General features: G+C 46.5%; 1 protein-coding gene across 4 annotated transcripts in view; it reads right to left on the minus strand.

The window, feature by feature from the left end:
* Positions 1-1,716: 1,716 nt before the first annotated feature.
* Positions 1,717-16,295, minus strand: part of NUP93 (nucleoporin 93) — a 114,325-nt gene continuing 99,746 nt past the window's right edge. For all 4 annotated transcript variants that reach the window (XM_004431630.3, XM_087420225.1, XM_087420227.1 and 1 more), the window contains 13 exons: positions 14,825-14,982; positions 13,485-13,650; positions 13,112-13,205; positions 12,118-12,309; positions 11,329-11,455; positions 11,140-11,212; positions 10,809-10,853; positions 8,849-8,965; positions 7,969-8,087; positions 6,956-7,073; positions 6,165-6,248; positions 4,551-4,679; positions 1,717-1,982 (listed from right to left, as the gene is read on the minus strand). In XM_004431630.3, the coding sequence (XP_004431687.1) occupies positions 1,872-1,982; positions 4,551-4,679; positions 6,165-6,248; positions 6,956-7,073; positions 7,969-8,087; positions 8,849-8,965; positions 10,809-10,853; positions 11,140-11,212; positions 11,329-11,455; positions 12,118-12,309; positions 13,112-13,205; positions 13,485-13,650; positions 14,825-14,982 (1,533 nt within the window). In that variant the 3' untranslated portion in view covers positions 1,717-1,871. The remainder of the gene's footprint in view (positions 1,983-4,550; positions 4,680-6,164; positions 6,249-6,955; positions 7,074-7,968; positions 8,088-8,848; positions 8,966-10,808; positions 10,854-11,139; positions 11,213-11,328; positions 11,456-12,117; positions 12,310-13,111; positions 13,206-13,484; positions 13,651-14,824; positions 14,983-16,295) is intronic.

Genomic DNA, 16,295 nt, shown 5'->3' on the forward strand with positions numbered 1-16,295 from the left:
GGACCGCTTTCCTCTCAACTCCAGAGACACAGCTCCCCATTAGGGCAGCTCAAGGTCTGGGCGCTTTCCTCTCCCTTCTGATTTTACGTCTCATCTACTGGTCAAAGAGCAGAGGACCTCATCCCCCTACGCCAGGCTCACGTGCAGTTCTATCTGGAGCTGCCAGAATTGCAGGACGCAAGGAAAGGCAAGTTCACAATTAATTCTCATGGTGAGAATGATGAACAAGAGGTGAGCCAGGGAGCAAACACACAGTGCAACAACCTGAACCTCCTCTCGTCTTGGCATCATTACATTTCTATCTACAAGGAAGATTGAATATTAAAAAACAAAACACTAAGTAACACTTCATGAAAAGTCCACAGAGTATTTTTTTTAAAGCACTGTTAAAGCAAATCATTTGATTTGCTTAAAATATAAATCAGTTCATATAAACAGGGCACAACTTGCTAAGTCAAGTCCCCTGCTGGGCTCATCATCTGAGACTTTCTTCGTAAAGCTCAGTGGAAGGTGAGCGCTCCAGGGTGAATAGATGGCCTAGAGGAGGCAGGCAGAAGCAGCCCCTGCTGACCCTCAGGCTGCCTCCTTGATGGATATACGGAAGCCAACTGATGAACAGCAGATGGTCCCGCTAGCTATAGATCCACTCTTTCCCAAGAGGAAAGGTAACGATTACTTTAACAACCAGAGGATGGCGAGGGCAACCATGCCCCGTGACGAGAGAGATTTCTCCCTAGGAGCCAAAAGCACCTATGGAGACTCTGTGGATCTTAACATCCTCCTAGGAGTCTGCCTCAGCAGCATTCCATAAAACCAGCAGAGCCGACCACTGCCCAATTTCTCAGTTGGCCCATTCAGGAACACTGGTCCTCATTTCCTCTTGAGTTTAGTCCAGGGCTTCGAGATTGGTGGCAGGAAAAACAGAGCTGTTGATGGGGACAACTTCTGCTCAGGGATCATATACCCACAGTGCTGATGCCCAATGGTGTCTGGATTCTGTCCTTCAGACACTCTGAATGTTACCCATGGGCTTGCCTGGCCAAGTGGCTTCAGGAGTGGGGAAGGTGGCAGGGGGGTGTCCAAGCAGAGGAACCGACCACCAGAGAAAGGAAAAGAGGGGCTTAGAAGTCCTCTTGAAGAGGGGAGTCACCTCTCAGTGGGGCAGCTACAGAGGGAGAAGCGGTGAGGTTTGTCCTTCTCAAGTCCCAGCTGGGACACCCACAACGTTTGTTTTTAAGGCCATCTTCTTCTAGGCCTACGTTCTCATCTCCAGTGGGATTTCAAGAGAACACCGAACTAATTAATCCTGGAAGCAGAGCAGATGATTTGGAGGATAGTCTCGGACCACCTGGACCCCAAGGCACACCCAGAAGAAGATGGAGGACATGGAGTCCTTGGTGTTCCACACACACATCTTAACTCACCCAAGGCCAAGGCTGGCTTTCACAGGCAAATAAAAATGTGAAGAATGAACCATGACCCCGCTACATGGACTAATATATCTAAATAAAAGTAACTCCCAAAGCCTTCATTTCCTTGCTCACTTTGGGTGAATTTTTAATCATTTAAGGTCAACTTTAACCAAATCACAGATGCCTATATCAGCCTATCATTCTCTGGCCCAAGCACTACTGAAGACATTTCCTCCCACACAAATGAAAATTTAAACAAAATCTCAAAGGAAAAAAAAACAAAATAAAAGAATGTGAAAAGAAATACAAATCAAAGAAATTTATTCATGTTGACAAAAATACATAATACAAAAAACAAAACAAAACACAACAGAAACAACCCAGAAACCCCCCCGGGTGGGCCCATGCGCCTGATGTACTGACAGCGTGCAGTCCCAGAAGCCCCTCAAAGCCTTGCACTTAATTCATGAGGACCTCCATCTGCACCAGCCTCGCGTTGGTGTCCCCAGACGTCCGGTAGGGTATCATCCCAGCAAAGGTAATCAGGGCGCGGGCTTGACTTCGGAGTTGCTGAAAGAAAGGGGAAGAAGAAAGGAAAACCAGTTAACTTTCCGTCAGGGCGCTGTAGCAGGAACAACCAGCGTGTTCTTCCCTGTCCCCCCTTGGTGTCAGGGGCAGATTCCTGGCGGGTGGACGATAGTCTTACCCTCCACCGCCATGTTCTGCCAGCATGGTGCAGAGTTAGCAAAGCTCGTCCACTGGGGCCCCAGTTACTAAGCAAAAGACAGATGGGTTTGCCAGGCAAGCTGCCTCGTCTGACACATCTCACCAGCTTCTGACACGGCCCTGTGCTTTAGACTGCCTGCTCTCCTCGGAGCCTCTCTCTCTCCTGGCTGTTTTCTGTCTACCTGCTTCTGTGGGGATCTGAGTTTCCAGGGCCCCCATGAAGCACCTGCAATACTAGAGGCAACGGCTGTAACTGAGCACAGTCCCACCCCAGCTCTTTTCCTCTCCTGCCTCTTTCCTGCTCCTTCCTTCCACTCCTTCCATTTCTTTCTTCCTGACCTAAGTGCTTGGCCCTCTTTTCCCAGGTAACAATGGGAATTCCTAGATTGTTCCAGAGGGAAAAATATTTTAACTCAGGTGTTTCCAATAACAGAAAAAGAGAGAACCTTCACTCTGATTTCCAAGTGATAAATTATTGAATAAGGAATCAAGAAACTTAGGAGAACAGCTCTAGGTTGCTCATACTGAGGTGTGTTGGATGCTTATACCAGCAAGAAAGGAAACCGTATCTGGAATAGAAAGAGAGAGTCTATCAACATCTTTTGGATGAGTAACAAGACTTTTAAGGAAAATTCAAGGATCACTTACAAGGCTTCTTAAGGACCATTCAAGAAAAAAACTGAAAGGTAAGTGCTTTTTACCTGATATGTGACATTAATTGGCAAGTATATGTCCTAATTAATGTCCAAACCAAAAGAACTTTATATGTTCATATAATGAGTGCTTATTAGCTTTGCTTCAAAAGTGCATAAAAGTGCACGGGCTCTCATGCCTGATTTAAAGCCACTTTAAATGAGCTCTAGGGGTGTTCAGGCAAAGGGACCCATCCCGTTTCTGGGCAGTGCTGCCCTTTAAACCATGAAGCCACTTCTCAGGCAGAGAACTAAGTCTCTCCTCGATCCTACCAGTCCCTGCCTTTCATAAACAAGGAGAGCGGTGGCCAAAAGGAACGTAGGAGAATGGCTTTATTCATGATATGTAAAACCTAAGTGCCACAAAAAAAAAAAAAAAAAAGAGATTAAAACACTGGTCTTCGCTCAGTTGGTCTTCAAACAGTTCCCTTCAGATGTGGAAAACGGGCCTGCCAGGCCACCAGCTCTGCTCTCCGTGGGCAAGTCCTCCTCTGACCTGTAAGCAGCCCCCAGAGCACCAGAAACGCCCACCATTTCAATACTTGTATTCACTATAGCACTGCACTGGGTTTCTTCCATCATACAGACAGATTGCTGCCAAGGCCCAGGCACAGTGAACTCACCACAGGCACATCTCATGACAATGACTTTTTATGCTGTTTAGGCTCTTGACATCCAAGGTCAGAGGGCAGACCAGCAGCTGCCTCTGATGCACACACAGATGGGCCTACCACCTCTGTGGACCACTCTTGAGCACTGATACCTCCATTGCTAAAGGTGAAAATTTCCACCACCACTCACTAGGCAGAAGTTCCGTCAATGACAGTGCCTGTGGGGGGCACAGCAGAGAGAGCCCACAGACACCCTGGAGGCAAAAGGCAAGATTTTTGAGGCTCTAGTTTTCTGACTGCCAAAATCAGATATGGCTGTTATATACCATACTGAGAGTCTCATCAAACATTAAATGAAAAAGTTAAGGAAAAGGTAATTTTAAAACACTACGAGTTTTCATGGTTTAATTGGGTCCAACACCTTTGCTCTTTTGTCAAATCAGTGGACAACACATGTTGTGTGAGTCCCAGGGTTCTACCCACCTGGACTCTGCCCGACCCACCCACTGCTGGAGGCCCCAGGCAGCGGAAAGGGTGCTGGCCGGCTGTCAGACAGACCCGGCTTCCAGACATGGCTCCTTCACTGATCACCTGATAAGCCCACAGAAGCAAGCTGCTTCCCGACTCCAGGCCCCAGTGCCCTTAGGAGTAAGATGGGGACAACACTGACGGCCCTGAATGACTTCTGTGGGGTCACCGTGAGGCTCAGATGAGAGTAGATACAAGGGTTTGCATCACATTAATGTGTGGACCAAAAGTAAGTATGGTTTTGACAAAAGTGCTGAGCTGAGACTCACAAAATAAACTTATATTTTAAAATGAGCAGGAAACTCTTGTGGAATCACTACAAATAACCGTCCTGTTTGATTTTTCAAAAGATGCTATTTGTAGACCTGGTATATATATTTTTTTTTTTAGCTTGAGAAGAGCAGCAATCCCATTAACGCCTGATTTCTTCTGGGAGCTCCTAACACGAGGTTTACCCAGCTGCCAGGTGGTAAGGGCAAAGGGCAGTTAGGAGTCATGAGCAGTGGTCTCATGAGGTGCAATGGACGGCAGACCAGAAAGGTGGTTCTCAGCGATGGCTGTGGCTAACGCTGGGATCTTACAGAGTCGCGGTCCTCGATGACTCGCTGGGGCCTGGATGCTGAGGATGGACTGGTTCCCTTGAGCCTCTTAAACTGCGTGAACAGGATGTTCATGGTGGCGAGAAGCACTTCTGAGAGGTTGTGCCTGATCTGCACAGAGAGAAACACATGAAGTAAGGAAAAGGCATCAAGCCCCGGGGCCAACGACAGGTGAGGGTGTGGCGGGGGCCACTCCAGGCAGGCCTGGTCACACCACAGCCCCACGGCTGCCAGGTGGAGAGCTACAGTCACCAAAAAGGAACCAGCGGCACTGAAATGTGAAGCGTGAGAACAAAGGCCAGGCGACACTGCTCAGAAGGTTGGGGGGGGAGGGGGTCACTCGTCTGCTGCTTTCTTTATGCCATTCCTCCCAGGCAGAGGCAGTGAGCCAAAAGCATGCTGACCACATCCGGCCAGTATCCAGGCTTGGACTGGCCAGCAGAGCGATTACCAACAAACCCTGGATCTGAATGTCAGCAGGTAGGGACACACATGCTAGTTCTCCAGTCCCCACCACTCCCCACTGTCAGACCCACCAGACTGTCTCCACTGGACCCCCACGGCCCTAGCAGAGTCCCTGGGAGGGCCTACAAGGGCAAGCCCTGGTGCACTACTTCAATCCATGATGCAATCAACGACGCATCCAGGGGAAGTCAAGAGGCAACAAAAGAGCAAGTGGCCAGAGGTAGACTCAACAGCAGGGATGAAGGCAAGGTTGGCAAGAAGCAACACCTTCTGAACTGTGTGTACCACAGAGGGCAACTGCCCCACCACATGTGCAGAAGCTGGCCTTCCTTCTTCCTCTAAAACAGAAACATGCTTTTAAACGGTATTTGCTTATTGACTAACAGTTTTAAATTGAATCAGTGTTGGTGACATCCCAGAACCAGGCAGCTGGCCCCGAGCGTCTGTGGTTCTAGGGTAGAGTCTCACCCCAGCTACACAGGGGAATGACCAGAGTTCGAGGCCGTAGCTCAGATCCCAGAAACCAGATTTTCTGGGGGCGGGGCCTGGGCCTAAAGGTTTTTTTTTAAAGCTCTCCTTGCAATTCCAGTGTGTAGCCCAGCTGAGCACTCTTGGGCCAGATGGTAGCAAAATGCTAGAAACTCTGCAGACAGACAGCGGCTCTGGGGCTCATGGGCTGATAACTGAGTCCACAGTCACTGCACCTGCTTCTCGAGACAAAACAGTTCAGAGAGGGGAAGGAAGCAAGTGAATCATGATGCATGTTTCAACATCCAACGGAACTACTTAAAGAAGATTAGCATTAAGCACTAGAAAACCCTCTAGAACAAGCAGATAATAAAGAATTAAACCAGACCTCACAGGATCAACCAGAAACCTGTTTCTCCCAAGAACATGTCTGATCACCAAAGCGACTGTATTTTCTGAGTCAGGAATTTGGACAATAACCTGGTGGGGATATGTGTACTCACAGGAAAACCAGCCCAGGGTATCTGAAACTGGACTTGTCTTAGAAAACTCAGTCTAGATGGTTACTGTACTAGGACTCTCAAACTTATTAGCTACATTAAAACAAAAGCTTTCAGCAGAAGTGGGGAAAAGAATTCCTTAACTCAGAAGAAAAGCACTTACTTCATCACTGAAATTTCTGAAGGCAGCTACTCTCTCTTCCACACTTTCCTGATTTAGGGGCACTAGCTTCAAGCGATCAATTATCTGTTTAAAACAAAAACACACCAGCCCCATATGATATAACCATCACAGTCATTTCATCTCCTTAAACACACAGTCAGCATTTAACATGTTCATAAAGGTTTTTTTTTTTTTTTTTGTGAGGAAGATCAGCCCTGAGCTAACATCAGATGCCAATCCTCCTCTTTTTGCTGGAGAAGACTGGCCCTGGGCTAACATCCGTGCCCATCTTCCTCTACTTTATGTAGGACGCCACCACAGCATGGCTTGACAAGTGGTGCACTAGTGCGTGCCCGGGATCCAAACCTGTGAACCCTCGGGCCGCTGAAGCAGAGCACACGCACTTAACTGCCACGCCATCAGGCCGGCCCCCATAAAGGGCTTCTTAATAGAAGACGCTACTCCCCTCATATACACAAAGGCTTTGATTCTAACTTGCTGACTAACTTAATTCCCATCCTCATCTTCTCAGGCAATTTTAACATTCAGAGATTTCGAATTACTTTCAGAAATCTCTCTGTTTTCAGATTAAAGGGGAAAGAAACAGAAAAAAGAAAAAGGAAAGAGAGCAACAAGAAATCTCCTTTAAAATCCCAGGATCATACTTGTCGCTCTTCACTTAACAGGCATATTGGTGACATTTCCTTTGCTTTCAATGAATCCCATGAAGTGTTCTGAATTTTCAAGGGCATACATTAACCTGCACTTCAAACACTCCTCCTGAAACTTACATCAAAGGCTCTGTCAATATGACCACTGTGATACTCGTCAAAAAAGGTGATCAAGTCCAACAGGAGATAGAATGTGGAGTCCACAAATTTATTTGCACTGATTCCCTGAGCCCTATACCTGGAAGACAAAAAAGAGGTAAGGGGGGCAGGGGTATATTATGAATTTCTATGTAATCGGTAACTTTAGAATAGCATTTGAAAAATGTCAAAACTTCTTGAACTCTCTTGATGAAGTGAATTAAGGAGCAGAAAATAGTGTTTCTTTTGAAATGGCCAAGCATTTGATGGTGAATTTGATATGAATCATTTATAAATATTTTGCATGAAGCATGGTTCTCTAGCCTCAGCCACCATCTCAGCATCCAAATCTCCAGGGAGGATGGGAGGTCCTGATGGGCCAAAAGCCAGGGGCCATCCCTGGAGATTGTTTGCTAAATGAAGATATCTCATCTGCCAAGAATGTTTTCTGTGCTACCCCAGGAAAGCATCTCCAACCCAGTTTTCTCTGGGCTTCACTTTATTAGGAGTATCTGTAGAGGACACGAAAAGAATGACGGTTGCCTCAGCCTGGGAGTTACGCTGGTTAAAGTCTGATAACTCAGTTAACGCACAGGGAGGAAGGTCGATTCTGAAAAATTGGCCACTATGTCTCTAAGAACTCCCCCATCCATCCATCACTAGTTTTGTTTCAAAATGCCTTTGAGAGGGCTGATAACAGTACATAGATGAGTATAATGCCTAGAATTAAACCTAATGTACAGGATTAAAATGGTGAGATTTCCTTTCATACCCTTCTTTTTGGAAAAAATTTTTAAGTCTGACAGTACCAAGTGGTGGTTATGACGTGGGGAGACAGGAACTCGCAAACAGCTGGTGGGATGGTGAGTCAGTAGAGCCACTCTGGGAAACTGTTTGATGTTACCAGTGAAGTCGAAGGGGCATCTGGGTGGGTGCTGGCGGCCTGGCACTGGCACTGGGACCCCAGGGCCCTGGGAGCTGGCTCCTGGCCTTACCGCTCAGCGATGGCGAGAGCCATGTTCTTCAGCCTCTCCTTGTTGGACTGCGGCGCACTGATCTGGGGGACGACAGGGCTGAGCAGTTTGTTCATCAGCTCCAGCACCTTATCAGCATTCTGTTTGATTTTTTTAAAATTAAGGAAGGAATCAATTAAATAATCAATGAAAGGAAAAACTAAATAAACAAAAGAGGGAACTTTCCGGGTGATGGACGGAAATGTTCTATATCTTGATCTGGGTGGCAGTTACACAGATATATACCTATGGAAAATTCATCAAGCTGTACACTTAATATTTGTACATTTTCCCACATCTTAATTAGACCTCAATAAAAACATTTTTAAATTAAAAAAATGAATTATAACCCTCTTCCACCCACTTTTCTCAGGTGATAAAAGGAGAGAATGTAATCTTTTTAGGCCACGCAATCATCAGCAGTCACCATATGTTCTTATGTAGAAATACTTACTCCAGTTCTCTCAAAATACCTGAGCTGTCATATTATTCCCTAACACACACTGATCACCAGCATGTCTGCGGCTGCCTGGAAGGTCAGCACAAAGGCATTTTCACCAGCAACTTCACCATGTGAAATGTGATGGACACTTGTTCTGCTGCCAAGTGAGATTACAGCTCAATGCCCACAGGATATCCTTGCAATGTCGCTCTTGTTTGGCCAGAAATACCTTATGGGCAAAAATAATTCTGTAAAATGGGAATTTCACTCTGACCAGACCATTAACTGCCTGAGCACTAGGAGAAAATACTTCAGCAGGGCGAGTGGTACGACGATGGCATCATCAGAATGTTTGTGCATTTAATGCCAAAAGGCCGACAGATCTATTAAGTACAGAAGAAGGAAGAGGGCACATTTTACCTTGGCAAGATCATAAAGCTTTGCTGCTTCTTCAAACAGTCCTTTATTTTCTGCCACAGAAGCAACTTTGTTGATAATAGGCTTTGTATCAGCAGTAAACTTATCTATGACTCCAGGCTGACAAGACAAATGATGGAGGAGGAGAAAGAGAGAGACAGGAGAGAGAGGGTGCACAGAGCTGTTACTTTAAACACAGAGAAGCAAGTGGAATCTGAAAACTACTTTAACTGAAAATGCTTGTGCTGGGCAATGCATATATTCCATCAGCTAGACCCGGGCTTCCCTGAAGATATCACGGCCTATTACACATCTGAAAGGGACCAAGGAAACTACACATGAAGCAGCAGACTCACGGGCAGCACAGAGGAGTCAGCAATCAGACTCTGTGCTAATTTTCTAAAACAACCCAGTGAGTAGGTGAAATCAACAATGATTTTAACTTTGCTGAGGAGTAGGCACTAGGGGAAAAAAAAAATCAGGAAGCTTAGAAAAAAATATCTCAAAGATTTTGGATTTGCTTTCTAAGACAGATGGCAAAAGATATCCAGTGCTGAAAAAATATATGGCAAGTGGTGTCAGGATATTAAAAAAAAAATCATCATCAGTCAACGGCAACCAAATGGTCAGGAGGGTATGACAGAGGCCTTAGGAACCACAGAAGAGAGAGGGTGGATTATGTGACGCCTGAATGGCCGTTCTGATTCTCCATCAGCCCTGGACCAAGTTGGAGTGACCTGCTCTGCCACTCTGGCAGCACAGAAGATCAGTGAAGAGCATGGGCTCTGGGGTCAAGGATTGGGTTCAAATTCCAGCTCCCTTTCTTTTTTTTTTTTTTTTTAAAGATTTTATTTATTTATTTTTCCCCCAAAGCCCCAGTACATAGTTGTCTGTCATAGCTGCACATCCTTCTAGCTGCTGTATGTGGGATGTGGCCTCAGCATGGCTGGAGGAGTGGTGCCTCGGTGTGCACCCGGGATCCGAACCCGGGCCGCCGGCAGCGGAGAGCACGCACTTAACCGCTAAGCCACGGGGCCGGCCAGCCAGCTCCCTTTCTTACTAGCTGTTTGATCTTGAGCAAAATAATTAACCTCTCTTTTCTCCATTTCCCCACCTGGAAAATATAGATAATAACGGTTCCCACCTTATTGGGTTACCGTGGCAATTAAATAAGAAAATACATGTAAAGCATTCGGCACAGGGTCCGGCAATTGTCACTGCTCAATAAGCAGGGCCATCGTCATCAGCACCATCCCTGGCCTTTCGTCTGAGCTGGATGCTGTGAGCAGTGAGAGCTCCTCTCGAGATCGCTGGCTCCAAGCCGCCCATTTTTACCAGTGAGGAGAGTGAGTCCCTGGGAGAGGCAGGCGACTTTCCCAAGGCCACAGGGAGAGTGCCCGAGTGGGATCAGGACTGGTCTCTGACGCCAGTGCCTCTGCCCCTTCTGCTACGCCACCCAACAGGCATGACGGGGCTTGGAATCACCAAGGCTCATGGGAGCAGCTGCACCTCCAAGGTCAGCGTAGCGTTCTGAGCCCTCAGAAACTACCGTGTGAGAGATGCCGAGCGCATTTCTAACTTTTCCATCTGGGAAGAGTAGGTGCAGTAATCAATTTCTTTTCCTGCATATTTTCTGAGCCAAAAACGGTAGAAATGTAGCCTTCTCAGCTCAAAAAATGGCAGGCATGAACAGATGAGTATTCTGAACTTAATAAAAAAAGCTATCTAATCACAAATTTACCTATTTTAAGGAGAAATATAAATGTGTGTAAAATATAAATGTGTGTAAAATCAAGGTCATTATTTGGGGCCTGTAATGTTCATTTTTTGTTTTTTAAACTAAGCAACTTCATTCAGTTTTGTATCTTTAGTACCTTGAATCCTAAAATCTAACTGTATTCTTTTGACAATTATAAATCCCCAACTACAAACTAACATATCTCTAGGGGGGCATGTAACCCACCTTTCTACTTCCATCGTTCTCCAGTTTCCCAAGAATCATATCAAACTGTGGAGATAGAAAAAGTTTACTCAATTTACTGGACAAGGATACACATATAATCCACAATTCTTTAGAGACAAGATGGGAAGAAAACAGAGAAGGTGGAAGAAGTCTTACATAAACTAGAAAACAGTGAGACGGAATCAATAATTTCACTGTCAGAAACCGAAGAAAACTAAAAATCCCCCAGTCCATATCCACCGTAATCATAGTGAGGTGACCATGCAGTATCACATTAGCATGAGAACACTGTATTGAAAATCACTGTGGGAAAGAAAAGGAAACAACATACCTCTCGACTTTCTATCACCAGCTCACTCACACAGCGTAGAAACATGTTTTCTCCTTGACTATCTTTCTCGTCCCTGTAAGGGGACAAAAGCAACCTGGTTTCTGGTGTGGATTCGAGGTCTCTAACAGTCATTCTCAGAATGGCGGAGATCAAAGCCAGCTGAAGTCAACGGTCAGCAGCAAGTCTCACCTGAGGAAGTAGAAGTACTGGAGGGCCTCCCTCGGGTCCGTGGACTCAAACTTCCGGGTGTAGAGCATGAGTAGCCGCACAAAGTTCAGCCGCCGCATGCAGGGAGGGTCACCAGGCTCGTGGCTGACTGCACCAAGGGAGACAGAATTGGTCACAACCACAATGCCCTTCTGACCCGTGCACCAGGAACCATGAGAACGGAATCCAAAGACCCAGCAGCATCTACACCTGCAGCCCAGCCAATGAATCCTCTTCAGCACCCTGTCCTCAATTTCTTTCCAAGTATGGAATGCATAAAATGGCATTTTGTAGTGAATTACTAGTCTTTGAAAGAAAAGATGGAGACAGCTGACCATATGGCATGTGCTCTGGGGTGAAAGCTGCTGCCACTCACCCACATTTATCTTCTCTCTCTCCTCTGACCTCCCACCCCGTGCAGATAGGCACATAAGATAGCTGGCTGGGACTTCTCATGTTTCCAATCAGAGCCCCAGTGGGAAGCAGACTCGTGACTCGAGGGCTTGCTTCTCCTGCACCATTCTGCAGGCAACCTGACTGACTGGCCACAAAACTAGCACTCTGTACAGCATTACATTAGACACCCCAGGGAACATTAATGGGGAGAAAAAAGCAAGAACCCTAACACTAATCACCCAGGAAGCCCAACTGTCTACAAGGCTCTAAAATGATTGTTATCAGTTGCCCAAATCCTTGTTGGTTGCAGTTATGTGTCCAGTGCCACTGGATGGGGGGTGTGTTATGGTTATGCCACTGTCAACAAATACTCACGGAGCTGAGCGCTCTGTCCCGAGGATTTTAAAAGCAGCTTCAGCTCAAAGAGCACCAGAGCCACATGGACGGCATGGCAGCGCAGCCGCTCCATGCGGAAGAGAAAGGCAACTGCAGCTTCAAACTGTGCTGTCAGGAACAGTACTTGGAAGTAGAGGAAGGGCTGCTGGTTCACCGTGAAGTGGGACTCACCTGGGGGGAGAGGAGATAAGGCTGACTCCTTCTGAGCTGGCCTATTGGCAGCCCCGAGCCCAGGCAGAAGCCATGTGTGCGTAGAGTACCTGCTGGGCAGGATGAGAGCACCAGCCTGAGCCTGAATTAACGGAGGGGGCCCTGGACCCAGTGGACTGCCATGAACCGTGATCTGGTTCCACGACCTTCTCTAGACCTCACAACACAACTGGCAAGTGGATGTCATGTTGTAAAACCCAAACTGCTTGCATCAGGTGGGAGACAAACACAGTCCAGGATCTTAAATGGAATACAAAAGGGGCTGTTTATCTCCTTTACCCTGATAACAGTCACTCAATAAGGAGAGAATGAAGATTTCAGATGCTTCAGTTCACTCAGATTCACAGATACCTGAATTCAACAACTGCTGACCACTACTGGAATCTTCTTTTATTCCCAGAATTTTTAAACAATGAGAGAGGGGGAAAAAAAGCTATTTCTCCCTCATTTATGCTCAGATACATGCATTGCAAGGAAGCAATAGCCAAGTCCTTTTTATATCTCTCCCTGAGCAAATGCCTACCAGAGCAGTTCAAAGAACTGAAGAAAACAGTTTACTGTACGGGACTATATAAGACACATATATTTCTTAAGGCCACATGGCCTCTACTTGAATTTGAAATTGTTTTGCTGTGCTTTGTTTTGAAGAGTCACAGGGTTTTGAAGGAGAGACAGAGTTCAGAGATGAAGGATTGTCCCAAAGGAAAGCTAAGTAGTGACCTCAGGGGGACAAGAGAAGGGGGTCATGTTCAGGATCTCTTACCATAGTCTTCCAATAACTGTTTCTGGAACTGTGAGAGAGTGAGCCTGTCTTGTGGGGAGCTGGTGCCGTCATCATCGAAACACACTTGGTTCAACTAAACCCCCAAGAGAAACATATGCATTGGTACAAACTACTTCTAAGTTGGACGCACAGGGCTGTCACTGCTCAGCAGCCGTGCTTGAGGCTGTGAGCTGGAGGCTCTGCTAATGGCTGTGGTTATGGGTTGGGAATTACACAATAAAAAATGGAGCCAGGAGAGGGGAAGTCCACTACTGATCTGGCATCACACATTAAGCAGGTAAAATCTGTGCGTGCAACGCGACCAGAAGGAGGGGGCTAATGCCCTGCCTGGAAAATGGAAGCAGTTGCCTGCCTTCAGCCACAGGTAGTCCTCAGTCTTGTCAGCCACTTCGCTCTGGTTGTCAGTGACGTCGCATCTGCCAATGATACAGTACACGGCCCGCTTGTAGGGGTCCGTGTTGTTCCTGAGGGCCCTGCGGTAATGCAGCCGGAGCTTGTTCTCTGTCGCTGGGGACAATCTACAGACACAAGGGAACAGAGACACACACACACTCACTAAAGAGCCTCAAGGGCAGCTGAAAGCATCCCCAGGCCCAACCATATAACAGAGCTATGAAGCCTTCCTTCCCTGAGGGTAACAGACATTGTCCCCGCCCATATGCCCTGGGTACCATCACTTTAATCTGACTTGCAGCCACCAGCCCCCGTCTCTCTGCCTATCGGCTGCCTCTAGTAGAGACCTTCAGGGGCAGGTGAGAAACACTGGGGAGTTAATACTCCACACCATGTCCCCACAGCCCTCAGGCAGTGACTGACAAGAGCGAGTTCTTCCCTTAACTGTCTTGGCCTCCCTCTGGCCTCCCCACTCCCTTCTCCATGTGAGATCACCTCCCAAATAAACCACCGGCACTCAAATCCTTATCTGGGGTCTCCTTCTGGGGGAACTCTGAGACATGAACCCTACTTTAAACTCTGTAATAGGAGCAAGACAGGGTCTCATGGTTTAAGGCAATCTCCACACATGGCATTATTAACACTGCCAAAAAAAGATCCCTACTTTTCCACAGGTATAACTGGGGTAACCACCATTATTTCTTCTACATACATGTACACATATTTAAACCAAGCTTGAATATGAACGTAAGTCTGATTACATTAACAAAATCCACAGAAAATCTAATACTTAGCAGTTTCTTAATGCAAGAAAACTAAAAAAAAAGAAACTTAGCGAATTAATTCAATGATTATCTTTCAAGATTACTAACTTCTAATTCTAGCCCTTGCACTATGAAGTGCATGACAACATACTGTCATATTGGGCCAACCAGAAAAGCACTAAGTGCTAAGTGAGACGTAATACAACAAAGTTTCATTTTATAAGGCATCCTTGACATGTCCTGAATTTTTAGAATAGGTCAAATCATGTTTCCAACCAGCCCCTCCTGCACTGGAACAGAAAAATCCCCAAACACAGACATAGACATATGTAAGTCTAGACATGTGTCAGAATGGGGCTCTTTTAATGTTTTCAACTGTTATTCTCATGAGAGTTCTACTTGCTTTCTAAATTTCAGTTTTTCCCAAGTAGAAACTTATTTTGAGCCATGCACAGGGAAAAGAGAGCAATCCCAGGAGAGGTCACCCTGCTGATTCCACGGGGCTTCTTCTAGATGTGCCATCCCATTCACGTACCTTCTGTCCTTGCTGTTCATGTACTCTTGGAACCAGGTTTTAAATTCTCCCAGCTGGTGCTGGGCTCGGTTAACCACCTGTGAAGCGGCAAGCAGGTCTCCACAGCGCATGCAGTAATAAATTAATGCCCACACAGGATGGCCTTCCACCTCTCCATCCTTAAAGAGGAAAAACGCTCAAATAAACAGACAAACAAAAGCTAACTGATGGCTATCTGATGTGCTGACCCTCAGCTAAGCCCTTTCCTTCTATTAGTATCACTTGATCTTCACAACCCCATTAGGAAGGGACCATCAACAGTCTCCTCCTCCGTTTTACAAATGAGGAAACTGAGGCACGGGGATGTTAAGTAATTTGTCCAAGGTAAGCTGGTAAGTGGCAGTCTGGCTCTAGAACTTTTCCTCTAAAGCATGTGCCCCATCTGACTCAAGGCCAGCCTGTGGTTTCTCCATGGAATCCTATTAGCCTGCAGTAACTGGGTGACACGTTCTTCTGTGATAACTTACAGACGTGCACTCCTGCAACCCCCACAAAGCAAGGGCTAAAGATGTTCACTGACCAATAAGAGACTATCCTTATCACACTTGAGTTTATAAAATGTTAACTTCTAATGATTAGCTAAATGGATACTGGCGTTTTCATTCATTTGTTTGCCATTCATGCAAACAATTCCTGGGTATCTTTGTTTCAGAAACTGCTAGGCATTGGGGATCTCTTCCCACTCTCTTTGTCATCTGTCTGGCTTTGTCATCTCCCTGCACAGCAGGCCTGTGGTTACTCTTCTCTCTCTGCTTTTGCCCAGATGGACTGCAGACATCTTTCTTGGCCTCTCCCTCCACCCTTCCCCTCACAGGACTCTTACTAAAACTCAGATCTGATTGTGTCACTTTCCCCCTTAAACTCCTCTGAACTGTTTACATCCAAAGTGCTTAGCCTGGCACTCGCGCCCTTTATCAGCTGGTCCCAAGCTTGCCAGGCCATACCACACTCCTGATACATCAGATACCCTTTCCTGCTTCCATGCATTTGCTCATGCTGTTCCCTCCTCCTGGAATACCCTTTTCCAAGCCCTCAGGCTGGTGAGCCCCTATCTGTCAAGCGCAAGCATGAACCTCACCTCCTTTATGAAGCCAGCCTCCTATGTATCTCACCACTCTCGGTGCAAAGCTCCAGTGTAGTGCTTTGCACGCAGTACGATAATTGACTGTCAGATAATTCCCCCAACTGCACGGTGAACAGAGAAGAGAGGCCACATCCCAGGAACCATATCCAACTCCATTCTTCCAGGTGTTTGAGCCAACAATCTCAGAAGTCATCCCTGACTCTGCCTCTCACATCCACCTCCAAGTTCTTCAACAAGTCCTATTTGTTCCACTTTCAGAACACATCCAGAAGCCAACAACATTATCCCCTTGCACCCTCCCCACCCTGAGCTGAGCACCCACCGTCATCAGCTGGACTCCCACACTAC

This window comes from Ceratotherium simum, chromosome 30 (assembly GCF_057802395.1).
Source record: "Ceratotherium simum simum isolate JZ-2026a chromosome 30, ASM5780239v1, whole genome shotgun sequence".
NCBI classification, from domain to species: Eukaryota; Metazoa; Chordata; class Mammalia; order Perissodactyla; family Rhinocerotidae; genus Ceratotherium; species Ceratotherium simum.